At 42.1% G+C, this 27,564-nt stretch overlaps 2 protein-coding genes across 4 annotated transcripts in view; both read left to right on the top strand.

The window, feature by feature from the left end:
* The window catches only part of ZNF614 (zinc finger protein 614), an 11,021-nt gene extending 4,676 nt beyond the window's left edge, over positions 1 to 6,345 (top strand). Inside the window, 5 exon segments of the mRNA XM_078438755.2 lie at positions 3,570 to 3,696; positions 3,973 to 4,071; positions 4,646 to 6,089; positions 6,091 to 6,151; positions 6,153 to 6,345. Of these exon segments, the coding sequence (XP_078294881.2) occupies positions 3,570 to 3,696; positions 3,973 to 4,071; positions 4,646 to 6,089; positions 6,091 to 6,151; positions 6,153 to 6,326 (1,905 nt within the window). The 3' untranslated portion in view covers positions 6,327 to 6,345.
* On the top strand, positions 4,023 to 27,564 carry ZNF615 (zinc finger protein 615). 3 transcript variants are annotated; one of them, XM_060652382.3, is made up of 5 exons: positions 12,994 to 13,124; positions 18,470 to 18,677; positions 20,607 to 20,733; positions 21,227 to 21,319; positions 24,787 to 27,564. In XM_060652382.3, the coding sequence occupies exons 2-5, from the start codon at positions 18,663 to 18,665 to the stop codon at positions 26,745 to 26,747; spliced, it is 2,196 nt and encodes a 731-aa protein (XP_060508365.2). In that variant the 5' UTR covers positions 12,994 to 13,124; positions 18,470 to 18,662; the 3' UTR covers positions 26,748 to 27,564. The 3 variants fall into 3 exon arrangements, with proteins under 3 accessions (XP_078294875.1, XP_060508365.2, XP_060508363.2); XM_060652380.3 differs by having other exon boundaries at positions 12,994 to 13,171; XM_078438749.2 differs by lacking the exons at positions 12,994 to 13,124; positions 18,470 to 18,677 and adding an exon at positions 4,023 to 4,071.

Raw genomic sequence — 27,564 nt, 5'->3', positions numbered from 1 at the left:
TCATCATGGGCCACGGGGACCACACTTTATAGTTTATGTCAATGAAGTGACTCATGTAGGCCCTAAATAATTTGTGCTAATGAGGTGACTCAAGACGGGACTGTCCATGCCAGAAGGACCAACCATGTGATTTGTGGCTTTGAACCAGGTGACCTCCAGGAAGGGGAAGGAACCTGGAGATTGAGTTCAGTGATGTAGTCTGTGTTTCAGTAAATCATGCATAAATCATGAGGCCTTAGTGAAAACTCTGGACAATGAGGTTTAGGTGAACTTCCTAGGTTGGCAACAGTCTTGAGTACAGTCACCGTGACTAGGAGTACACAATGCTGTCCACACTTCACAAGGAGAGTCCTGTGTTTCAATATCAAATGGCCTTCATGCCTGGCCATTTTGGCACAAAAAATCAGGGCTTTGAAAAGAATATTGCATTCTTTTCTGAATTTGGTTGTTTCTGCTGTAGGTGATCTGGCTTTTGTATCTGGATGCTTTTATAGTTTCCCTTTGCATTTGGTGTATCATAGTCTAATGCGTTGAGGTATAGACTTCCTGCTTGGAGTTTTTTGGGAGTTGTGAATCTGAGGTTTGGAGTATTTAATTAGTTGTGAGTTTTGCAGCTTTTAGGTCTTTGGATACTGCTTCTCCAGTATTCCCTTTTATTTTTGAGAAACTATAAGCTGGTATATATCAGATCTTTTGACACTGTATGCTTATTAATCTCTTTCTTACATTAACCTTCTTTTCTGTGGTCCATTTTTGGTAATTTCTTCAGTTATATTCCAGCTTACTGCAGTGTATCTAATGTGCTGTTTTCTGTCTACTGATAGATGTATGTGTATGTATGTTTGTCTATTAGAAGTTTCTTTTTTTCCCCCCAAATATTCCTAATCAACTTTAGTGGTCTTTTTGCATTAGATATACCTTGTATGGTTTTTCTTATTCTCTTACATTTATTAAAAATACTATCTTATAAACTGTGAATGTAGTCTGGTTGATGCTCATATTGGCTGTGAAGTTTTCTTGTAAAGTAAAAATATTTTATTTGTCCTGGTGTTATTTGCCTATTTTTAGTATTTGAAAATGGTGCTTATGTAGTCAACTAGTCTTTGACAAAGCAGGAAAAGATATCCAGTGTGGGGAAGAAAGCCTATTCAACCACTGGTGTTGGGAAAACTGGACAGCTACGTGCAGAAGAATGAAACTGGACCACTTTCTTATACCATACACAAAAATAAATTCAAAATGGATGAAAGATCTAGATGTGAGACAGGAAACCATCAAAATCTTGGAAGAGAACACTGGCAGCAACTTCTTTGACCTTGGCCGTAGCAACTTCTTACTAGATACATCTCCAGAGGCAAGGAGAGTAAAAGCAAACATGAACTATTGGGACCTCATCAAGATAAAAATCTTCTGCACAGCAAAGGAAACAACCAATGGAACTAAAAGGCAGCCTATGGAATGGGAGAAGATATTTGCAAGTGACATATCTGATAAAGGTCAGTATCCAAAGTCTATAAAGAACTTACCAACTCAATACCCAAAAAACAAATAATCCAGTTAAGAAATGGGAAGAAGAATGAATAGACACTTCTTCAAAGAGGGCATCCAAAGGACTAATGGACACATGAAAAGATACTCAACATCACTCATCATCAGGGAAAATACAAATCAAAACCATGATGAGATACCACCTCACACCTGTCAGAACGAATGGCTAAAATTAACAACACAAGAAACAACAGGTGTTGGCAAAGATGCGGAGGAAGGGGAACCCTCTTACACTGTTGATGCGAATGCAGACTGGAGCAGCAACTCGAAAACAGTATGGAGATTCCTTAAAAAGTTAGAAATAGAACTACTCTATGACCCAGCAATTGCACTACTAAGTATTTACCCAAAGGATACAGAAATACAGATTCGAAGGGGCACATGCACCCCGATGTTTGTGGGAGCATTATGAACAATAGCCAAAGTATGGAAAGAGCCCAAATGTCCATCAACTGATGAATGGATAGAGAAGTGGTATATATATGCAATGGAATATTACTCAGCGATCAAAAAGAATGAGATCTTGCCATTTGCAACTATGTGGATAGAGCTAGAGTATATTATTATACTAAGCGAAATAATCAGAGAAAGACAAATACTATATGATTTCACTCATGTGGAATTTAAGAAACAAAACAGATGAACATATGGTAACAGGGAAAAAAGAGAGAGAAGGAAACAAACCAAAAGAGACTCTTAATTTTTTTTTAATGTTTATTTATTTTTGAGAGAGAGAGAGTGCGAGCAGGGCAGGGGCAGAGACAGAGGGAGACACAGAATCCGAAGCAGGTTCCAGGCTCTGAGCTATCAGCATACAGCCCGACATGTGGCTCTAATTCAAGGACTCCAAGATCATGACCTGATCCAAGGTCAGACACTCAACTGACTGAGCCATCCAGGTGGCCCAAACCATAAGAGACTTTTAAGGATAGAGAACAAACTGAGGGTTAATGGAGGGAGTGGGAGAGTGGTGGGCTAGTTGGGTGATGGAAAGTAAGGAGGGCACTTTTTATGATGAACACTGGGTGTTGTAGGTAAGTGATGAACCACTGAATTCTTTTTTTTTTTTTTACATTTATTTATTTTGATATACAGAGAGCAAGCAGGAGAAAGGCAGAGAGAGAGGAGAGAGAGATTCCAAGCAGGCTCTGGGCTATCAGCACAGAGCCCAACACAGGGCTCAAACTCTTGAACTATGAGATCATGACCTGAGCCGAAATCAAGAGTTGGACACTCAACCGACTGAGCCACCCAGGTGCCCTGTGATGAACTACTGAATTCTATTTTTGAGACCAATATCGCCCTGTATGTTAACTAACTATTTAAATAAAAAGTTGAAGGAAAAATAAATAAGTGAAAAAGAAAATGGTGCTAAAATATATTGAAAGATAAGATTTTGCTTCCACTAAAATGCATTTAAGAAAAGTATATAGGGGCACCTGGGCGGCTCAGTTAAGCCTCTGCCTTCGGCCCAGGTCATGAGCTTGCAGTTTGTGAGTTCAAGTCCCACATCAGGTGAGCTCGAGCCATGCATCGGGCTCTGGGTGAACTTGAGTCCTGCATTTGGCTTTGGGTAAACCTGAGCCCTGCTTCAGGTGAGCCCTGCTCCTCTCTCCCTCTCTCTCTCCCTCCCTCTCTCTCTCTCTCTCTCTTTTTCTGCCCCTTGCTCACTTGCACCATCTCTCTCTCAAAAAAAAAAAACAAAAACATATTTGGATGAGGCTTTGGTGATTACAACTTCCCTCATGCTTCTTCCGTGTTGATAAAAGTAATTCACATCAGGGGCGCCTGGGTGGCTCAGTTGGTTGAGCATCCGACTTCGGCTCAGGTCATGATCTCGCGGTCCATGGGTTCGAGCCCTGCGTTGGGCTCTGTGCTGACAGCTCAGAGCCTGGAGTCTGTTTCAGATTCTGTGTCTTCCTCTCTTTCTGACCCACCCCCGTTCATGCTGTCTCTCTCTGTCTCAAAAATAAATAAATGTTAAAAGTAATTCACATTAAACAGGACTGTTGTCGTTACAGGAATTACTGACACTGGAGGACGTGGCTGTGGACTTCTCCTGGGAGGAGTGGCAGCTCCTGGCCCCCGCCCAGAAGGACTTGTACCGGGATGTGATGTTGGAGAACTACAGGAACCTGGTGTCAGTGGGTGAGGAGAACTCCCCTGTGTCACTTAGAGGTGCCTGGGCACTGGCCTTTCCTCTATCACTCAATGAAAGCTTTGCCATCGCTGTGGTCTTGAGAAGAGTCCGATGTTTGGTCCCCTTTCTTGACCCCAGACAAAGCAGTGTAATCTTTTCTATCCTGAAAGAGAATCTTTGCATGTGAGAGATTGGTCGTCTCTAAAATGTAGTATTTTCCCATCTTGACCTACTGTACCCCAAGTCACTAAGCATCTAAGTCTTCTGTCATTTCTCATGAACAGGGTGTCAAGCTACCAAACGAGATGCACTCTCTGTGTTGGAACACAGAGATGAAGCATGGATGAAAGCAGAGGATGAAATCCAGGATAGAACCCGTGCAGGTGAGTGAGTGAGAACCAGCAAGGGGAATGGTGGAGGAAGTTACATTCTAGTCATGAAGACAAGGTGTCACAGCAGAGAGGGTGTCTGAAGATACCTAAACAGCCCCTCCTCATACTCCTTTCCCCAGATGAGAACTGTTTTTCTTTGTGGCTATTTAGCTTTCAATAGGCTGCTTTTCTCTCCTTGGATCTTCCATTTATTTCATCTTACATCTTTATAATTTTCTTTTAAACTGGGATCATGGAGGGGGCACCTGGGGGGCTCAGTTGGTAAGCGTCCGACTTCTACTCGGGTCATGATCTCATGGTTCATGGGTTCGAGCCCCACATCAGGCTCTGTGCTGACAGCTCAGAGCCTGGAGCCTTCTTTGGATTCTGTGTCTCCCTCTCTGTTCCTCCCCTGCTCACACTCTGTCTCTTTCTGTCTCTCTAAATAAACGTTGAAAAAAATTTTTTTTCAATAAATTGGGATCATATGATCAACAATAAAGAGTCACCCCTGCTATGTCATCTTTAAAACACTTTTATTTCATACCGTTCTCATGAGACAATTTGTTACTGTCTTTTTGCCTAGGAATTGGGAGGGTTGACAGTCATCTGCAAGAGCACTCTCAAAACCACAGATTTCTGAAGAGCCTTCAACAATATGGAGAACAGAGCACATTTAGAAATGCTGTTCACCTGAGCGAATTACGTTTTGCCTTAACACAAAATCATGTGTTTGACTTATGTAGAAAAGCTTTGAAATCAAGTTTAAGTTTAGTTAACCAGAAGAGAAGATATGAAAAAGAGAAAGCCGATGACTCTAATGGAGACGAGAAATCTTTTCTACGTGGTAATCATGAACGTTTGTATACTGGAATTGAATTCCCCGAATGTGCGAAACACGTCAGCACTAAATTCCAAGTCTTCAAGCATCGGAGGACTCCTGACACGGAGAACTCCCAAGCATGCATCGAAGGTGAGAGAACGTGCATCAGGAGGTCCCGGCTCCTTTACCGTGAGGGCGGTCGCGGAGGAGAGAAGCCCCGCGGGTGTGATCCGTGTGGGAGATCCTTCTCCAGAAATGTCACGTTCACTAAGCATCAGAAAACTCCCGCACCAGACAGAGTCTGTTTGGCCAACGACTGCAGAAGAGGCGCTAGCGCGAAGGGCAGCCTTGCTGTGCCTCAGCAAACCCGTATGGCAGAGCGGTCCTACACGTGTGGCGAGTGTGGAAAAGGCTTCGCCATGAAGCGCTATCTGATCGCACATCAGCGAACTCACAGTGGAGAGAAACCTTATGTCTGTGACGAATGTGGAAAAGGCTTCACCGTGAAGAGCAACCTCGTTGTGCATCAGCGAACTCACACAGGGGAGAGACCCTACATGTGCACTGAATGTGGAAAAGGCTTCACCATGAAGCGTTACCTTGTTGTACATCAGCGAACTCATACCGGAGAGAAACCGTATATATGCGGCGAATGTGGAAAAGGCTTCACTGTGAAGAGTAATCTCATTGTGCACCAGCGATCTCATACTGGCGAAAAATCTTACATGTGCTCTGAATGTGGAAAAGGCTTCACCACAAAGCGCACCCTCGTTATACATCAGCGAACTCACACAGGAGAGAAATCTTACCTATGTAATGAATGCGGAAAAGGCTTCACCACAAAGCGCACCCTCATTATACATCGGCGAACTCATACAGGTGAGAGACCCTATGAATGCAGGGAGTGTGGTAAAGCCTTCAGCCAGAAGATCTGCCTCATACAACATGAGAGGTGTCATACAGGAAAGACTCCCTTTGTGTGTGCTGAGTGTGGCAAATCCTATTCTCACAAATACGGTCTCGTTACGCATCAGAGAATTCACACGGGGGAGAAACCCTATGAGTGCAGTGAATGTGGGAAAGCCTTCACCACAAAGTCAGTACTCAACGTCCATCAAAGAACTCACACAGGAGAGCGACCCTACGGATGCAGCGATTGTGAGAAAGCCTTCTCGCACTTGTCAAACCTTGTTAAACATAAGAAAATGCACACGAGAGAAACGGGTAGATTCAGTCAGGTTGGAAATTCCTTTAACACAGAGTCGGGGCTCATTACTTAACGAGTGAACTCGTGCAAAACAAAAGCCCTTTGAATGTGATGCCTTCTGTGGCAACCAAGACTTCGTTAAACATCACTGTTTCCAGCAGATTGGAATGTCGTTGTGTCCCTGTCTGTTGTCATATGTGTGCCCTGAGGAGATCAGAGAACTCGTCCAGGAGGTAAACCTGGTGAATACAGTGAATGTGGTGCCTTCCGTGATCCTTACCTCGTATTTTCTGTCAATGAAAACATGTTGGAAAAACTCATGCATTGAGCATGGAGATGCCTTGAGCAAAACTTGCTAGTTTCATTATATTCTGAGAAGTGGATACTGAGCCAAATTCTGTTGACTACAGACACTAGGAAGGCCTTCAGTGGGAAGGTAGATTATTATCAGGGATCGTCGTAGATCATCAGTGAGCTTATTGTTCATAGAAATACCATTTTAAAGAAATTCATGTTGACCGTGACCATGGGAAAGCCTTTACCCAGAAAGAAGACCTCAGTGAGTGTCGAGAGTCCACACTGGAGCAAAACTTTAGGAGGACAGTATGACAGGATGTCAGTGATACATCCTGCCTTGTTTGGTCAGGTATCATACAGAAATTGAAACTCTATGAACATGCTAAATGTAGAGCACCTTTAGTCAGATATCAGAGAACTCGTGAAGGAATGAAGTCCTGTGAAAGTGGAAAATATTTGAATGCCTTTTTAAAAAAAGGTTTTTTAATGTTTATTTTCAGAGAGAGGGTACAAGTGGGGGAGGGACCGGGGGTGGGGGGAGCGGGGACAGTGGATCCAAAGCCAGCTTTATGTGGACAGCAGAGAGCCTAATGCGGGGCTCGAACTTGCAAACTGTGAGATCATGACCAACTAGGCCAAAGTTGGACGCTTAACCAACTGAGCCACCCAGGTACCCCTGTTTGAGTGCTTTTAAATATTGCAAGTCTGACCTCATTGTATACATCAGGTAATTCGCCTCATGTGCATTTTCAGATGATACTTGGGAACCCTTTTCTAGTTGCCTTGTCACTAATTCCATAGTTTAAAAGTTAGTCTGCTTTCTTCATCATTGACTAATATTTATTGTTCTATGGAGTGTTCTAGGACTACCCTGTATTATATGATTTGTAAATTTAGTGTTTTGAAGTATTTTTTTTTATTAAAAAAAAATTTTTTTTTAACATTTATTTATTTTTGAGACAGAGACAGAGCATGAACGGGGGAGGGTCAGAGAGAGAGGGACACACAGAATCTGAAACAGGCCCCAGGCTCTGAGCTGTCAGCACAGAGCCCGACGCGGGGCTCGAACTCACAGACCGTGAGATCATGACCTGAGCCGAAGTTGGATGCTTAACGGACCAAGCCACCCAGGCACCCCGAGTATTTTGAAGTTTTTTTTTTGTTTTTTTTTTTTAATTTTAACGTTTATTTATTTTTGAGACAGAGAGAGACGAAGCATGAACAGGGGAGGGGCATAGAGAGAGAGACACAGAATCTGAAACAGGCTCCAGGCTCTGAGCGGTCAGCACAGAGCCCGACGGGGGGCTCGAACTCACGGACCGTGAGATCATGACCTGAGCCGAAGTCGGATGCTTAACCGACCGAGCCATCCAGGCGCCCTGTATTTTGAAGTATTTTTAAAGGAAACTTTTAAATTTATGATAGCAGATATTTGTACTTGCTTAACTCAGTTTTTAATTATGACCAGATATTTTATAAAACCACCTTCCAAGTTTTTTTTTTAATTTTGTTTTTTAATGTTTATTTACTTTTGAGAGAGAGAGAGAGAGACAGAGCACAAGCGGGGGAGGGGCAGAGAGAGAGGAGACACTGAATCTGTAGTAGGCTCCAGGCTCTGAGCTGTCAGCACAGAGCCCAATGTGGGGCTCAAACTCGCCAATCAGGAGATCATGACCTGAGCCAAAGTTGGATGCTCAACCAACTGAGCCACCCAGGCACCCCCCAAGTTATTTTTGAAAATGTTTAATTTGAAATCATTTTAACTTAGAAGAAATTGCAAGATAGTCCAGAGACTTCCCTAGTATCCTTTACCTAATGTCTCCCAGTATGTAAACCACATTTTGTTGTTGAATCTAGGAAAATGACATTGGTAGTGTACTGTTAGCTAAACCCTTAACCTTATTTGGATTTCATTAGATTTTCATAGTTTTTGTTTTGTTTTGTTTTTTTAGGTTGTAATTCTAAGCAGCTTTATTACATTATAGATAGTCATGTAAACCACTACCACAACCAGGATGTAAAACTGTAATCAACACAGAGTCTCTCCCTTTTTATGTTCATACCCTTTATCCAGACCTACCTCCTGCAACCACTTATATTTTCCATCAGTATAACCGTGTAATTCTATGAATGCTATAAAAATCATTTTTATAACTGGATTATATATATTTTGTAGATATATTGTATTTATATAATTTTATAATCTTGATAAAGGTTATTACAATATTATTGTACAAATTTATAATTTTTTATTAATAGGGAGCATGTAAACTTTTCATGTTTTTGTCATTTGCAAATTGCTCTGAAGACTTACTTGAGTTGCTGGATGGTTTTATTATCGTGAGTAGTACACATACAAATGTGTCATTACTGACACACTTTATTAGTAATACACATGACCAGTTTATTTTTCCCTTTATTTTTTTTAATTTTTTAAATTAAAAAAAATTTTTGAGAGAAAGAACGCACGTGAGCAGGGGGCAGAACGGGAGAGAGATGGAGAGAGAAGCGGGGCTCACCTGCAGCGCAGCACGAGTTCACCCAAAGTGGGTCTCGGGCTCACCGATGATGGGGCTTGAGCTCATGAACCATGAGATCATGAGCTGAGCTGAAATCTGAAGCTTAACTGACTAAGCCACCCAGGTGCCCCTTTCCCTTCACTTGAGATTTCCTGGTTTCAACTGTTGTAAAGATGGTATGAAATCTGCATACGGGGCTTTGTGTGAACATAAATTTTAATTCCTCTACAATAAATATTCAAGTGTATGATTGTTGGGATGTATGGTAAGTTGTGTTTAGCCTTTTAAGAAACTAGTCTCTTCCAATGTCCCTGTGCTCTTTTACATTCTCACCAGCAGTGTATGAAATACTGTTCCACATCCTCTCCAGCACTGGGCATTCAGTATACTTGGCCCTTGAATAATGTAGGGGTTAGGGGCACCGACCCCCACGCAGTTGAAAATCCACATATAACTTTACTAATAGCCAACTGTTGACCGGGAGCCTTACCAATAACATAAATAGTTGCTTAACACATATTTTGTATATTGTATGTATTATATACTGTATTCTTAAAGTAAGCAATAGAAAAGAAAATGTTAAAATCAGACTTTTGGGGAAGAAAGAAAAATACCATATGATTTCACTCATACATGGAATTAAAGAAACAAACGAATAAAGCAAAAAAAAAAGACCAAAAAACCAGACTGTTGAATATAGAGAACAATCTGAGGGTTACTAGGAGGGGAGGTGGGTAGGGGAATGGGTAAAAACATGGGGATTAAGAGTACACTTATGGTGAGCACTGAGTAATTTATAGAATTGTTGAATCACTGTATTATACACCTAAAATTAGTATAACACTGTATGTTAATTATACTGGAATGTTAAAAAATTTACAAAGCCTAAGAAAAACAAAAACAAGGAAGAGAAAGTACATTTACAGTGCTTTACTGTAAAAAAAAAAAAAAAACCAACCCTGCATGTAAGTGAACCCATGCAGTTCAACCCCACGTTGCTCAAGGGTCAGCTGTAGATTTTATTTTAGCCATTCCATTAGCAGCGTAGGAGAGACTCAGTCGCTCTCCATCCTCACCAGCACTTGGTATTGTCGTTGTATTTTACATTAACCATTTTATTAGGTATATAGTAGTAACCGATCTGGAGCTTAACTTGGGTCTCCCTAATGGCCAACGATATTCCACACATCATTACTACTATTATTACAGACTTATTTATCTTATAACTGGAAGTTTGTACCTTTTGATCACCTTCACCCATTTCATCCACATCCCACCCCCACCCCTGCCTGTCACAACCAAATTTTTTTCTGTATCTAGGAGTTTGGGGGTTTTTTTTAGATTCCATATATAAATAAGATCATACAGTATTTGTCTTTCTCTGATTTATTTCACTCAGCATAATACCCTTAGGATCTATTCATGAGTCATATATGACAGGATTTTCTTCTTTTCTTTTTTTTTTTTTAAAGTTTATTTATTTTGAGAGAGCACAATTGGGGGCAGGTCAGAGAGAGGGAGAAAGAGAGAATCCCAAGCAGGCTCCACGCTGTCAGTGCAGAGCCCAACACGGGGCTCAGCCTCACAAACCGTGAGATCGTGACCTGAGCTGAAGCCAAGAGCTGGATGCTTAACCAACTGAGCCACCCAGGTGTCCCAAGGTTTTCTTTTTTATGGCTGAATATTCAATTGTGTGTGTTTGTGCCTGTACCACATTTTTAAAATCCATTTGTTTGTATAGGACACTTAGGTTTTGATGCATGGCTATTGTAAACAATACTGCAGTGAACGTGGGGGTACGGCTGTGTTTCTGAAACAGTGACTTCATTCCGTTTGAGTGGATACAGGAGAATTGGTGGATCATACTGTAGTTTTGTTTTTAATTTTTTGAGGAACCTCCGTACTGTTTCATAGTGGCTGCACCAGTTTACAGTATGTCTGTAGATTGTTCATGAAGAGACATCTCTGATTTAACAAATCACCTGCTGGTGTACATTCATACTGGTATTTGTTTCTTTTGACTGCATTACAAAACTACTTTCCTAAAAGTTAATGTCTAAAGACATTTACCAATTCTGTTGTGTGGGTCTAGGGTTGGATTGTCTAGTGTGGGCTGTTTCGACTGGGGCTGCGCGAGCTAGATGGCTTTTTTTTTTTTTTTTTTTTTACACGTCTAAGTGTCCCTGGAATGGATGGGGTCATTCACAATCTCATGCTGCAAGAGGCTAGCCTGGGCTCTAGTATAATGTGTTAGAGGAGCTTCAAGAGAACCATATACCATACCTCACTGAGCAAGTCTGGTTCTGTCCTGTTTGTTACTGTCTTATTGGACACATTAGTCAGAATCCCTAGGAGGGGATGCTATCCAAAAGTGTGAATATAGAGATAGAAGGATAAATTTATTTTTTTTTAATTAAATATGTTTATTTTTGAGAGAGAGAACAAGAAAGCGAGGGGCAGAGAGAGAGGGAGAAAGAAAATCCCAAGCAAGCTCTTAACTGTCAGTGCAGAGCCGGATGTGGGACTCGAACTCATGAACTGTGAGATTGTGACCTGAGCCAAAGTCAAGAGTTGGACGTTTAACCGACTGAGCCACTCAGGTGCCTGCGAGAGTAAATTTAAGAATCACAAGAGTGTTTTATTTCCTTACATTTGTCAAAATTTATACCATAAATATCCTTGTACATGTTTGTTCTCAAAAAGATTAATTTCTACTGAATCAATTCTTAATCCCTGGCTCAAGGAGAATGAAAAGCTTAAACTGGATAATTGCAGATTGTACTCTAAAAACATTTTACTAATTTACATACTCTGGTCTGAAGCCTGTCGTCCTAAACATACCAAATACCTAAAACTTATTAAATGTGGTGTGCATCTTTTAAACTTAGAACTGTGATAAGCATGATAATAACCTCAATTAATTCAAAGCTGTACATGGTGGACAACAGTTACCTACTATGCAGATGAGAAAAAATAAAACTTAGGCTTAGCATAAGAGTGCCTTTATCCACATGGCCTCGCCACTGTGAATGTTGCTCATCATGAATGTTAAGGTTTAAGATGTTTTTGTTTCATGTTTATTTTGCATTTATTTGAATATTAGATGCATTTTAAAACTTATGAATACTTGCGACTTTTAAAAGTAAATGGCCTGTTTATTATTTAGTTATTTAAAAAATTAGGTTGGCCTTTCTCTTATTCCTTTTGTAATAGGGTGTGGAAGAGTGGATCTCATGTATTGATCATAGAAATGGAAACTGGCACATTGACTCTGGAAAAGTTTGGCGGTTTCTCTTACACACACACACACACACACACACACACACACACACACACACACACTCGGGCCTTTCCTGTCCTTTCCCTCCATTCTTCCAATATATATGACAGGTTCAGTTGGATCCAAATTTAGGATTTATATTGCTGTGATTGTTGATGCTTTTCGCAATTGACACATGTGGTATAACATTCTTTTTTTTTACACAACTTTTATTCTTGTGGAAGCTGTCACAGTTGCCTATTCCTGGCCACTGGTCCTCAGAGCCCTGCCTTCCTCTCTGGACCCAGGAAAAGCTCAGTGTGCAGCCTAGGCTCCGCCCTTCCCTGGGCATTGATCTTCTCTCACTTTCGCTGGCCTTAGTGGCCTTCCCACCCCATTACTCTTGCCCACGCCTAACTGGCGCGTTCCAGCGGTTTTCTTTCCTAATCAGTGACCGTCATCCCTGTGCCCTCAGAGCTTCTGCGAACGTTGTTCTCCGTCCAAAAGTCGCTTCAAACCCATTTCTGCTGGAAACTCCCCCGAGGAGGCTTCTGTGAGTTCTGTGCTGTACAAATACCTCCACTTCCTGTTAACAGGACCACGCCAACCGAGCCGTGTCCTAATTTTAATTTTCCAGTCCGCTCGCTGAAAGGGATTTTCCCCGCACCGTTTTTTGCCTGGCGTAAGCTCCAGCTTTGCTCCTCCCACCTGTGCGTTTCTGCCCGGACTGACGGGCCCTTTCACTTTCCCAGCCGCCCCTGCCGGCGGGCGCGGAATCGGGCTCTTGGCGCCCCGTAGGGCCGAGATCCAAGATGGCTGCCCCCACGGGGCATGGCCAGGGTGCGGCCATGTTGCCGCAGCGGCAGAGCCGGGGTCCAGTTGTCTTTTCTCTAGAAATGCTTCAGACCCTTGTTGGCCGCAGCCCCGCGGTGCTGAGGGACGCGGACGAAGTTCAGCGAAGTAAGTTCAGGTGCCGGTCGGTCGCAGTGGCGTGTGGCGAGAATCAGGTGCGTTCGCGGACTGTGGCCGGGGAGGGTTCGTCAGCGTCTGCCTGGGGTGGGTGGAATTCTTGCGGGAGGAGACCGTGGGTGGGTGTTCTTCCGTGTTAGGGTGTGCGCTTGCGGTGCCCGTGGTCTCGGTCAGGAGGTGCTCTCGTAGCTCGTGGGTAAAGATTTCTCGGGAACAGCGACCGGGTGCAGAGGGCACATTTGGGGGCCGTTTACTCGCTGGGGCTCAGAGATTGCGAGCGGGAGGGTGGGTGGCGGTCAGCTGCAAGTGGAGCGGGTTTTGTTCGGGGCTCAGAGACGAGCTGGTTCGGGGCTCACGGGTCGGGGTCCGTGGAGCTCACGCGGGGGCCGCCGGGTGCGTCGGGGGTACGGGTGGGAGCGTGGGCTGCGCCTGGAGGCGGGGGGCTTGGCCGCGGCGTGCGGAGCTCGGGCCTGGGCTGCCGCCAACGACAGCGGGTGTGCGTCCCCGCTTCTGCCCTTTCGCCCCAGGTCCTTTTTTCAGCTCTGGTTTTTTGGCAGCCGGCGCCACTTCGTACCCTCGGACTCCCAGGAATGAAAGTTTTTGCCGAGATGAACGAGCCAGCCTATCTAATAGCAGTTTTATGTTGAAGTTGCCGCCTTTTCTCTTTTGTCCTCCGAGATTCCTTGCACATTCCTCTTGGATGTTTCTTTTCAGATTCTGACCCAAGTAAAATCTCTTACCAGACTGTACGTTCTTATCACACTGTACGTTCCGTTCACAAGGGATAATCCTTGTCAACATTTTAGTAGATTTCAATTTGAGGCTTTTAGATTATGTGCTTAATATTTATAATTCAGATAAGTTGTGTAAATGGTACTATGATTTTCTCCTTGGCCTTATTTCATATAATAAACACAGATTGTTTTTAACGTGTGAACCGGTGATATTGTGAGTGGATTCGTATTAAGCATTTGCCTATGTATAATCTATATAGAGATAAAATGTTTGAGATGTTTAGGTATCATTTGGGGGACAGTTTATGATTATGCATTTATACCCTTGGATTTGTTCCCCAGCCTTTCGTTTCCAATATAAACTGTTTATTTTTACTGCAGTTGTAAGCGTGTTATTACTTTCTGACTCCCTTTTCCTTATCATTTTCTGTAATGTAAAAGATCAATTAACTGTAAATATTTATTTGGTACTTGGCCACCCTACTAAATTCTAATTACAGTATCTTTCTCTCCACCCAACATTTTAGTGTGGAACATTTTCACACATACATACTGAAAGAATTTTAAAGTAACCATTCATATACCTACGACCTAGATTTTACCATTAACTTCGGACTAGACTAGCTCTACCCGTTAGTTACCTGAGCCTCTATCCATCTTCTTTTCATGAATCAGCCTTCTTGTTGGTTTTGGTGCATTTTATTTTATTTTTTTTTAATGTTTATCTATTTTTGAGAGAGAGACAGAGCACTAGTGGGGGAGGGGCAGAGAGAGAGGGAGACACAGAATCGGAAGCAGGCTCCAGGCTCTGAGCTGTCAGCACAGAGCCCGACGAGGGGCTTGAACTCACCGACCGTGAGATCATGACCTGAGCGGAAGTCGGCCGCTTAACCGACTGAGCCACCCAGGCGCCCCTTAATCTGATTTTTCAATTCCATTGTGTGATGGGTGTGACCTGTGTCTCTTAACCACTTGGCAAAAAGAGAAGTTAAACTCTCTCCCTCAGGGTTGTTTTGAAGATAAGTGTAGTAAAATACCTAAAATTGTGGTCTGTGATGGCAGGAGCCTAGTGTATTTGAGTAAAAAGGCTGATAATTTCCCCATATTTATGGTTTTGTGCTGTGTAAAATTTGTATGTGTAACTCATTTTCTCTCTCCCTACCTCCTTCCTTACTTCTCTCTCTTTTTTAAAGTAAAGTTGTGAACTTACATTAATGATCTAGCAACAGCAATTTAAATGTAGAATGCCAATAATTTTCTGACTTAAAACATAAGTGCTCTTATGAAAAAATATAATGAGGAACTAAAAATGACCTCTCAAATATTACACTGTTGTCAGTATTTCTTTTCAGAAGTTCTTAGAAGTGGATTTTTCGGTTACTGGTGATACTTTTATTGCCTAAGTGAATGTTAGGTGTGGTTGGGTGGCTAAGTCGATTGAGCAGCCGCATCTGACTCTGTGTTAAGCCCGAGTCAGGCTTGTGCTTCGTGTGGAGCCTGCTTAAGATTCTCTCTCTCCCTTTTCCCCTCTTCTCTGCTCGGGCTTTCTCTCTAAGAATAAATAAATAAATAGGTAACTAAATAAACTTTAAAAATGTTAAATTATCCCCATGAAATGTCCTGCTCTTTAATACTGACCTTGACCTGTGTATGCTTTAAAATGGTCTAGATTTTTTTTTTTTTTTTTTTTAATTTTTAGAGAGAGTGTGAGTGGGGGAACAGGGCAGAGGGGGAAAGAGAGGGAGAGAGAGAGAGAGAGAGAGAGAGAGAGAGAGAGAGAGAGAGAGATTGAGAGAGAGAATCCTAAGCAGGCTCCATGCTCAGCACAGAGCCTGACACAGGGCGTGATCCTAAGACGCTGGGATCATGACGTGGGCTGAAATCAAGAGTCAAGACGCCCAACCAACTGAGCCACTGAGGTGCCCCTAGAATTAAAAAAAAATTTTTTTTAAGTTTACTTATTTATTTTGAGAGAGGAGAGCAAGCAAGTGGGGTAGGGACAGAAAGAGTAAGCAAGAGAATTCCAAGCAGGCTCTGCACTGTCAGCACAGAGCCCTACTCCGGGCTTGAACTCACCAACCTCAAGATCATGACTTGAGCTGAGATCGAGGGTCAGTCGCTTAACCAACTGAGCCACCTAGGCGCCCCTAGAATTTTTCTATTTAAATGTTGTAGCCAGCCACCTGACTAAAGATGTACACAGACGTGTTACGTGAATACTGATGATTTGCCTCTTTCTATGTTCAAAAGTCATCTTTGATTATTTTTTCAAAGTGTGTGGTACTGGGTAATGTTTTCAGATGTAAATTCTCAACTCTACCTTTGTAGATAGAGTGTGAAAGCCTGAGAGAATGGTCAACAAGTGGATCTGGCTGTATTCCCATAAAACTATTTACAAAAACAGGTGGTCTAGGCCCTGTGTTACTGACCCTTGATTTAGATGATTATGTGGCTTTTGTGTTCTCATTTGGAGTTGGGCAAGTAGAGCCCATGAACTGAATCTGGGCCTGTGCCTGTTTTTGTTAATAAAGTCTTATGGGAACTCAGCCACACCTATTTTTTTTTTTTTTTTTAATATGACTGCTTTTGAGCTATAGTAGTATAGTTGAGTAGTTGCTACAGAAGCCATGTGCATTATATTTTTTTCCCTTTTAAAATGTAGTTATGTATGTTTAAAAATATATATATTAGTTTTATTCACACTAGAGATTGCAAAATAACATAGTTTGTATTTGTCGAAGTATTATGGTAATTAGTACTTTTATATTCTTCTCTGTCTATACAGAAATTTTATTTTATTTTTTTAAATTTTTTTTTTTCAACGTTTATTTATTTTTGGGACAGAGAGAGACAGAGCATGAACGGGGGAGGGACAGAGAGAGAGGGAGACACAGAATCGGAAACAGGCTCCAGGCCCTGAGCCATCAGCCCAGAGCCTGACGCGGGGCTCGAACTCACGGACCGTGAGATGGTGACCTGAGCTGAAGTCGGACGCTTAACCGACTGCGCCACCCAGGCGCCCCTATACAGAGATTTTAGAACAGTTTTTCATTCACCACTTCTATGTTATATGCTGCCATGGAATACTTTATTTTTTACTTTATTTATTTTATTTTATCATTAATATTTTTTAATGTTTATTTTTGAAAGAGAGAGAGAGAGAGAGAGAGATACAGAGTGTGAACGGGGGAGGGGCATACAGAGAGAGAGGGAGACACAGAATCCTAAGCACTCCAGGCTCTGAGCTGTCAGCACAGAACCCAACGTGGGGCCCGAACCCCTGAAACTCGAGATCATGCCCTTAGCCAAAGTCTGACACTTAACTGACTGAGCCACCCAGGTGCCCCTGTCATGGAATATCTTAACTCTTCATGTTTTTAAAACCTTCTGAGAGATGATCATTATTATGTTTCCAGTTGGTACTGACTTAGACTTCAACTCTTATTTACCAGTTTTATTTCTCTTGACTCCTTGCTCCTCTGCTTCCATTGGAAGATCCTTTCCTTTTGCTTGAAGAACCTTCTTATTTGCTGTAACACAGGTCTTCTGATGAAGAATACTGTGTGCTTTCGCCTGAAAATTCAGTTCTATTTCCAAAGAATGTTTTTGCCAACTATCCTATACAGGTTTATACTTCTAATACTCTACAGAGTATGAAGAACTGGATGGCAATGAGAAATTATGAAGACAATGTGTTATTATTTGCTTATTAGCATGATGTTCTCAAAACCAAAGTGTATGTCCCCTAGGATGTAAAAAGACTTTTGCAGAGGTAGATGGACATGCATGATTTAAGAGAAAAATGTGTATCTCTTACTGTCTGTGTGTCCTCTTTCCTAAAAATGATGTGCCTGAGGAGGCCCCTGCCACTTGGCCCAGAGCACTTAATAAAAAGACCGATTTTTTTTTTTAATTTTTAAATTTTAGTTAACACACTGTGCAATATTGGTTTCAAGGAGTAGAATTCAGTGATTCATCACTTGCATACCACAGCCAGTGGGGGGCGCCTGTGTGGCTCAGTTGGTTAAACATACAACACCCAGTGCTCATCCCAAGTGCCCCCCTTAGCACCCAGCACCCATCTAGCCCATCCCCCACCCACCTCCCTCCATCACTCCTCAGTTTCTTCTCTATCATGAAGAGTCTCTTTGTTATGCCCAGAATTCGTGATCCCCAAAGACCACCAGGGAGCCGAGTCCGATGCAAAAGCAAAAGAGCCTTTATTCGAGCTAGCTCGAGCTCAATCCCCTACCTGCACCGACACAGCGGTGAGATACCAGGGAGAGAGAGCGAGTTTCAAAAGCACAAAGGTTTTATTGGGGTCTAGGGGCAGTTGGTGAGGTAATGGCTGTGGCCTCAGCCGATTGGCTGGGGAAGGGTTGTGGCCTTGGCCGATTGGCTAGGGAAGGGTGGGAGTCCTGTTACTCAAGGGGAGGAGGCGCGGTCGTCCGGCATAGGCCCGCCCCTTCATCTTGTGGTTTTTTTCCCTCTCTTTTCAAAAAGACAGATCTTTGGGGGCCTTGGTTTAAGGTGAATGCATAGCGACAGTGACAATATTTGGGCCTAAAGAGATTGTGCCGCTCAGAGTAATTTGCTTTTCAGCCTGTAGGTGCTGGCTCCCCAGGGACAAGAGGAATCCAGGGAAAAAGGAGAAGATTCCAAGACTTAGGCATAAGCATTTCTGGGGAAACCTTTGACTGGAGACTGAGATTTTTGAACAGAAATTTAGAGCTGATCCAGAAGAGCTAAAGACAGAGCATCCCGGTTAGCAGCCATTTCCCAAAATCAGAAGAAGATGATCCAGGCCCAGGTGACTTTTGGTTTCTTTTATTCTTTCCTCCCCCTCCCCCAATGGATTTGTAGAGGCCTGTAGAAAAAAAAAAAAATCAGTGCAATTAAACAAAAAAGTTTGAATTGAGAATAGCAGGATCTGGAGAAATCTGGGCCAAGTAGGATCAGGAACATATTTTTCATAGGATTCATACTTTGTGGCTCTTGTTGGAATATATGTGATTGTGCAAGACCCTGTAGGTCACGATACCTGTCAATGTTGCACATATCTCTGACAGCCATCATGAGAGAATCTTGGTAAGTTACATGGCAGGCATTAGTTACTGTGATCTGTTTCTACTGCCAACACTTCTGATACCAAACATGTGAATTTTTTTCATACCAACGACCAGTTCCTCAACTCTCTAGACACCACCGTGTACAATCTGATTCAATCTTGACGCTAACTACCTGGAGTTACTATCGTACTCCACAAGTTTATAGGGCTCAGTCCCACAAGACTGACCTCATTACAGATGCCAAGCATTAGGTGCCCAGGGTACCCATACTTCTGACTTGGCTACAAATGGGCAGTTCCCACAATCCCTTCCTTGGGTTCGAGAATTCACCCCAGTGGCTCACGTAACTCAGGAAAACACTTTACTTCACATTTACCAGTTTATTATAAAGGCTACAAGATGGGAACAACCAAATGGAAGAGAAGCATAGGGCAAGGTATGGGAGAAGGGGCGAGGACCTTCCATGCCATCTCCAAGCAAGCCACCCTCCCAGCACCTTGATGTGTTAACCAACATGGAAGCACCCCAGCCCTGTAGTTTAGTGTTTTTTATGGAAGTTTCATTATGTAGAGGCGATTGATGAAATCACTGGCCGTCTAGTGATTATCTCAATCTCCAGTTCCTCTCCCCTCCCTACCCTGGGGTAGGGCTGACACTTCCAGCCCTCTAATCAATAGCTTGGTTCTCATAGCAACCAGCCACATCCTTAGGGTACCTAGGGGCCCACCAGAGTTACCTCGTTAATATAAATTCGGGTATGGTTGAAAGGGGCTTGTTACAAATAACACAAGGTGTCCCTCCCACCGCAAGCCCTTCTAAAGGCTTTAGGAGCTTTGTGCTAGGAACTGGAGATGAATACCAAATATATACTTCTTATTGTATCACAGTATCACAGGCATCGACTGTGAGGAGAAAACAGACTAGTTGCTTGAGGGAATGTTAATGTTTCATGACACATAGGTTTGAAGTTCACATAGGTCTTTGATCGTTCTTCATAGATCTGTTGTGGTGAGTAAAGGCCTTAACTGCCCTTACTTCTCGTAAATGTAAAAACGTGGTTCCTGCAGCTGTTTCTTCATTGTTTCTATTGGAGTGTTAACTCTGCCTAATGATATGCACGCATACATATATATATTTGTCTATGTACATCTATGTGTCTATAAGTATATTTGTAGTTTTGTTTATAAATTTGCTTGGTCATTAATCTCTTTGCTTTATACATGTATTATACGGTTCCTTTATTTTGTTTAGTATATTAACCACTGAAATTAGTATGGGTTTTCTGGTGATTCTAGCATATCTGCAGTCTTCATCACTGATTTTGGTATTGGTTCACATGCTCGTGGTGAACTTAGAAATCTGTGTTATTCATCTACGTACTTCCATATTGGCAAATAGATGCTCAAATTTATACAGATGTTCTTACACCAGCAAGAGGATTTAATGGTACATATTACAGAAACTTTCTCTGATTTTCAACTTTGTTTGATGAGGAGAAGACTGCACAGTAACATAATATTTTACAAGATTTCTTATTCTATCACCATGTATTAAAGAACAAAAACCACCAACTTCCTTTATGGTGAAATGAACAGAATAGTTTCCCTTATCCATTTTTTACGTATCACTGAAAGAACATCATTTCATTAAATGTAACTGTGTTATAACAGGAATCCCTGACATTTGAGGACGTGGCCGTGGGCTTCTCCCGGGAGGAGTGGCGGCTCCTGGCCCCCGCCCAGAAGGACCTGTACCGGGATGTGATGCTGGAGAACTACAGGAACTTGGTGTCCGTGGGTGAGGACGACTCCTCTGTGTCTCTCACAGGGTGCTCTGCCAGTGGTTTTTTTCTTTCTCAGCTACTTAACTCTTTAGTACTCTGACATGATAGATTCTCGCATCCTTTTCTTCTCTCAGACAAGAGGATATAATGTCCCCTCTCTTGAGAGAAAAGCCTTGATGTTTACAGATGTGAAACATTGTTTATTCCCTAAAATGTAACATTATGCCCTCCTGATATACCCCAGGCCACAGAGTCATCTTCTTCTTCTTCTTTTTTTTAAGGTTATTTATTTATTTTGAGAGAGAGAGAAAGTGTGAGTCAGGGAGGGGCAGAGAGAAGGGAGAGAGAGAGAGTCCCAAGCAGGCTCCGCACTGCTGGCGCAGAGCCCAACATGGTGCTTGACCCCGCGAACCACGAGATCGTGACCCGAGCCACAGTCGGACGCTGAACCAACTGAGCCACCCCGGTGCCCCAACCACTGAGTCCTCTATCATTTCTCACGAACAGGGTATCTCGCCAGCAAACCAGATGCACTCTCCAAGTTGGAAGGAGGAGAACTTTGGACAACAGAAGATGAGATCGACAGTCGAATCTGCCCAGGTGAGTGAGAAGTTGGCAGGGTCGGGGGGTGGCTGCAGAAGCAGTACCCTGGTCAGACAGAGAAGGCGTCACAGCTGTGACAGCCCCTCCCCACATCTGTTTTCCTCTATGGGAACTCTTCTTCTTTGTTGAAATTTCGAGGAAAATATATCCCTTTTTTTCTTTTGAGATCTGATCCCTGTTCCCTGTTTGCTTTATATACTTCTTGTTTTTGTTTGTTTTGCATAGTCATCTTCTTCCTCGGACTTTCTAATCTTCATCCACTGTGACAGTGTCTCTCCTGCTGTGAAATTCCACTTTCCAGGCCTTTCTGGAAAAAAACAACTTTGACTTCCCCACTTTTTTCTCACTACTATGCCTGCTTACCAGGAAATAATGATTTCCTTCCATAACTTCTGACTATTCCTTTGATACTTGGTCTCCATGGTAACCTAGCTTTTGCTGTGCATTTATGTCGTTTTTTTGTCCCCACCCCCACCCCGGGAACCCCTGAAGTTCTCCATACTTTTGTTTTCGTTTTCTTCTCAGTTCTCCTCACTCTTAAGTTTCCTCCATTCCCGTGAGTCAACCTCTTTCTCTTTTCTTAAGATGTCCAATTGACTTCTCTCTCAATATTGTCTAATGCATGCTTTCATCCTATATATTTTACCCTTCTTCATGGCAGCCAGCCGTAACTTCCCATTCTGTGTGTGAGCACAGGAATCGTCTTCTCTTCATCCTTTTTTTATTTTTATTTATTTATTTATTTATTTATTTATTTATTTTTCATCCTTTTTTTAAAATGCAGGTTCTTGAGGTGCCTGGGTGGCTCAGTCGGTTGAGCATCCAACTCTTGGTTTCGGCTCAGGTCGTGATCTCGCGGCTCAAACCACAGAGCATCGGGTTCTGTGCTAGCAGCACAGAGCCTGCTTGGGATTCTCTGTCTCCCTCTGTCTCTGCCTCTCCCTTGCTTGTGCTGTCTCTGTCTTTCTCAAAAAATAAATAAATAAACTTAAAAAAAAATAAAATTTAGGTTCTCTTTGAGTTCAACACAACTACACATTTTAAATTGTCCCCATCCTGGCATTACCTTGAATGTTTTCTGCTTGCTGAGCTCTCAGAGGTTATTTAATTAACAAGAAAATATCTTTTTTAACATGCCACATGATTGCCAGACCAAACTAGGTCATAAGTTATGTCTGCTTCAAATGATTTCCTTCATGGTTTTGTTAATTCAGATTTTCCTTTAATTATTAGATGTTATCACTGCATTTATTTTCCTAAAGCTTTTGTTTTCACATGATTTTTAAAAAATTTTTATTATTTATTTTTGAGAGAGAGAGAGACAGAGCACGAGCAGGGGAGGGTTAGAGAGAAAGATGCAGAATCCGAAGTAGGCTCCAGGCTCTGAAGCACTCCCTGACATTATTGTTGTTGTTGTTGTTGTTGTTGTTGTTGTTGTTGTTGTTATTATTGTAATTCAGTCACACCCTGATACTGGATGTACCCATGTATTATTACTTTTCAATTTGTAAAGTGATGGCAAAATGGGGCACCTGGGTGGTTCTGTAGATTGAGCGTCCAACTTCGGCTCAGGTCATGATCTCACAGTTCGTGAATTGGAGCCCCACGTCGGGCTCTGTGCTGATAGTTCGGAGCCTGGAGCCTGCTTTGGATTCTGTGCCTCCCTCTCTCTCTGCCCCTCCGCCACTCACTCTCTCTGTCTCTCTGTCTCTCTCTCAAAAATGAATAAATGTTAAAATAAATAAATAAATAATAAAAATAAATTTAAAGTGATAGCAAATGGAATTTCTACTAATTTTTCAAGAACTTGAGTCTGATTTTTTTTTTTATTCAAGTATAATTAACATACAGTGTTATATTAGTTTCAGGTGTACAATTCAACAATCTAGGGGTGCCCGTGTGGCTCACTCGGTTAAGCATCCGGCTCTTGATCTTGGCTCAGGTCATGATCTCACAGTTCATGAGTTTGAGCCCTCCAGTAACATAAAGCCTGCTTGGGATTCTGTCTCTCCCTCTCTCTATCTCTTCCCTGCTCTCATGTGCTCACTCTCTCTCAAAATAAATCAACTTTTAAAAAAATCTCACATTTTAAGATGTGATTTCACATTTTAAGATGACATCTTAACATTTAGCATGCGTGTTTCACAATGCATGCTAGATTTTCCCCTCATTCTGGACTTCAGTAATATTCCTTATTTTAGTGAGAGACATTTTGTCCAGCAGCCCAAGCCACACAATTCCTGAAGTGATCCTCGAGTCCTCGCTTTCATTAACCTCTTCCCACTTCTCCCGTTGAGCCCATCAGTGAACCTTATCTTTTCTTTAAATAGATCTTGATTTCCTCTACCTCTTACTTCTCCACTGCTTCTTTAACTGTGTTTCACAAACTGCAATTGCCTTCTTTAATCCTTTGCTTCAGTTGTCTATACCTAGAATAAAATCAGGATGTTTTACAGATTTAACTCAATTCTGATACTATCTACCTGGAAAGAATGTCAGATCCTATAAGCTAAAGGTTCAGTCCCACAAGTCTGTCCCTACTTCAGATGTCAGTTGCAAGTCCAGATTGTTACCTATGCTTCTGTCCATCTGGCTATAAATTGTAGATTCCCATGTCCCCCTCTTTGGGTTCAATTAATTTGCTAGAGTAGCTCACAGAACTCAGACACTTGTGTTTGCCAGCTTAATAAAGGATTTATAAAGGATACAGATGAACAGCCAGATGAAGAGGTACATAGGGCAAAGTATGAAGGATTTCTGAATGCAGGAGCTTCTGTCTCCATGGAACTGGGGTGCACCACCCTCCTGGCACACGGATGTCTTTACCAACCCAGAAGCTGATCAGATCTTATTTAAGAGTTTCTATAGAGCTTTTTTAAAAAAAATGTTTACTTATTTTGAAAGAAAAAGAATGAGCAGGGGAGGGGGAGAGAAAAAGAGAGAATCCCAAGCAGGCTCCGTGCTGTCAGCACAGAGCCTGACATGGGGCTCAATATCACAAACCGTGAGATCATGATTTGAGCCAAAGTCGAGTCAAGAGCTTAACTGACTGAGCCACCCAGGTGCCCCGAGAGTTTCTGTACAGCTGTAATCTCTAGTTCCTCCTGCCTTTCCCTTTCTTGGTGGGTGGGGCTGAAAGTTCCAACCTTATAATCGCTTGGCCTTTCTGGGTACCAGCCCCATTTCGTGGTTGTGTAGGAACCCTATGCTAAATCGCCTCATTAGCATAAACTCAGTTGTGATTGAAAGGGCTTGTTATGAATAACAAAAGAAACTCCCGTTAGGACATTTAGAAGCTCTGTACCAAGAACTGTGGATAGAGACCAAATGTATTTCTTATTATACCACCTGTAGGATTGTCACTTAAAATAACTACTTCACATGAAGGCCTTTTTAAAACAGTTTTATTCCAAACTAAGATTATGAGAGATGACAGAGTGATTCATTGTTCTCTTCTCTCCTAGAAATCAGGAAAGTTGATGATCCCCTGCACTGTCAGTTACAAAATCGAAGCATTCAGAAGAGTGTGGAACAATGCTGTGAACATAATACATTTGCAAGCATTTTTAACCAGAGTGAAAGTGATTTTCTGTTGAAACAAAATTATGATATGTTTGATTTACGTGAAAAACCTTTAAAATCAAATTCAAGTTTGGAAAGCCAGAGTATAAGCTGTAATTTGGAGAACTCTGCTGAGTTTCATGAAGATGGGAAATCCCTTCTTTACGGTAACCACGAACAATTTTATAGTGTAAATAAATTTCCTGTAGGTGTAAAACCCATTAATAATAATTCCCAGGTCATGAAACAACAGAGAACTCAAAATACGCAGAAAGCCCATGTATGCAGTGAATGTGGGAAAGCCTTTGTCAAGGTGTCTCAGCTCACTGATCATCAGAGAGTTCATACTAGAGAGAAACCTCATGGATGCGGTATGTGTAGGAAAGCATTCTCCAGAAAATCCAGGCTAATTGAACATCAGAGAATTCATACAGGACTGAAACATTATGAATGCACTGAATGTGACAAAACATTTCCTAAGAAATCACAATTCAACATACACCAGAAAACTCATATGGGACAGAAGCCTTATACGTGTAATGAATGCGGGAAGGCGTTCATCAAGAAATGTCGGCTCGTTTATCATCAGCGAACTCATACAGGAGAGAAGCCCCATGAATGCAGTCTATGTGAGAAAGCCTTCTCTACAAAGTTTAGTCTCACTACGCATCAGAAAACTCATACAGGAGAGAAACCATATATATGCAACGAATGTGGAAAAGGCTTCATTGAGAAGAGGCGTCTTGTTGCACATCATCGAACTCATACTGGCGAGAAACCTTTTATATGCGATGAATGTGGGAGAGGTTTCACCCTGAAGAACAGTCTTCTCACACATCAGCAAACTCATACAGAAGAGAAATTGTATACATGCAGTGAATGTGGAAAAGGCTTCTCAATGAAGCACTGTCTCATCGTACATCAGCGAACTCATACAGGAGAGAAACCCTACACATGCAGTGAGTGTGGAAAAGGCTTCACCTTGAAGAGTCCGCTCATCAGACATCAGCGAACACATACGGGAGAGAAACCCTATGTGTGTGGTGTATGTGGAAAAGGCTTCACCATGAAGAGTGATCTCATTGTACATCAGCGAACTCATACTGCAGAGAAACCATACATATGCAGTGATTGCGGGAAAGGCTTCACCGTGAAGAGCCGCCTGATTGTACACCGGCGAACTCATACGGGCGAGAAACCCTACGTATGCAGTGAATGTGGGAAAGGCTTTCCAGCAAAGATACGGCTGGTCGGACATCAACGAACTCACACGGGAGAGAAGCCCTATATATGCAGTGAATGTGGAAAAGGCTTCACAGAGAAGAGTCATCTCAACGTGCACAGGCGCACTCATACAGGAGAGAAACCCTATATATGCAATGAGTGTGGCAAAGGCTTAACTGGGAAAAGCATGCTCGTTGCACATTTGCGAACCCATACCGGGGAAAAACCGTATATATGCAGTGAGTGTGGAAAGGGCTTCACCATGAAGAGTACTCTAGGTATACATCAGCAGACTCATACCGGAGAGAAGCCATACAAATGCAACGAATGTGATAAAGCCTTCCGGAAGAAGAGCTGCCTCGTACAACATCAGAGATTTCACACGGGAAAAACCTCCTTTGCATGTACCGAATGTGGAAAATTTTCTTTGCGCAAAAATGATCTCATCACCCATCAGAGAATTCACACAGGAGAGAAACCATTTGAATGCAGGGAATGTGGGAAAGCCTTCACGACCAAGTCAGGGCTCAATGTTCATCAAAGAAAACATACCGGAGAGAGGCCCTATGGATGCAGTGATTGTGGGAAAACTTTTGCCCACTTGTCAATCCTTGTTAAACACAAGAGAATTCACAGATAGTCACTTTGGGAAAACCTGTTGCCAGTTGTAGGCCCTCAAGATAATATTTTGCAATGAAGAATGAATGCAAAGAATGGTATTATCTTTAGTGATCAGTTGTGTCACATTTTATGTTGACAAAAAACTTACAAAACTGCTCGCGCAGTCAGCCTTGATGAAAATATCTTAGGACGTTATACATCTAAAAAGTGTTGACTAAGATAGATTCTATGAATGTGACAGACTAGGAAAGACTTCGGTGGGAAGAAGACCTATCACGTGATCATCACAGATCATGAACGACTAGGAAAGCCTTTGCCCAGAAGTTAAGACCTCAGTAGATGTTAATTCACACTAGAGAAGTACTTTCCTATGGTAATAAATATAGTCCGGTCTTGAAGTAACGTATCTGCCAGGAAATCCACACAGAAATAACTTAGGAACACGTTCAATGTGGTGGACTTTAGCAAAATACCAGACAACTTAAGGAAAGAGGCCTTGGGGAAATGATGCATGAGAGCGTTCTGTCATATGTCTAACATAACAGATAATACACCTCTCAGACATTGAGAACAGGATACCTTCAGCCATATGTCTGACTGCCTTGTCATTGATGTTATCAATTTTAAATCGTGGCAGTTACTCTTATCATGTATTAAATTTTAATATGTACAACGCAGGAGTGTTCTATGCGTGTTCTCTGCCTGTTTCATTATATAATTAACCCTTGAGTTTCTTTGTTCCAAGTTTAATTGTTGTTACCAAATACTTGAAGTACTTCAGAATGAAACGATATATTCATATGTGTAACTCAATATATTTGGATGTGTTTAACCAA

This window comes from Panthera onca, chromosome E2, assembly GCF_046562875.1.
Source record: "Panthera onca isolate mPanOnc1 chromosome E2, mPanOnc1 haplotype 2, whole genome shotgun sequence".
Taxonomy (NCBI): domain Eukaryota; kingdom Metazoa; phylum Chordata; class Mammalia; order Carnivora; family Felidae; genus Panthera; species Panthera onca.
Note: the sequence above shows the minus strand (reverse complement) of the source record. Positions and strands in the feature narration are given on the sequence as shown.

Coding starts and splice junctions, on each gene's coding strand:
- ZNF615 (XM_078438749.2), top strand. CDS start 4,045: ATGAAATCCAGGATAGAACCCGTGCAG. Junction 20,734..21,226: donor CAGGAACTTGGTGTCCGTGG/GTGAGGACGACT, acceptor TCTCACGAACAG/GGTATCTCGCCAGCAAACCA. Junction 21,320..24,786: donor CGACAGTCGAATCTGCCCAG/GTGAGTGAGAAG, acceptor CTTCTCTCCTAG/AAATCAGGAAAGTTGATGAT.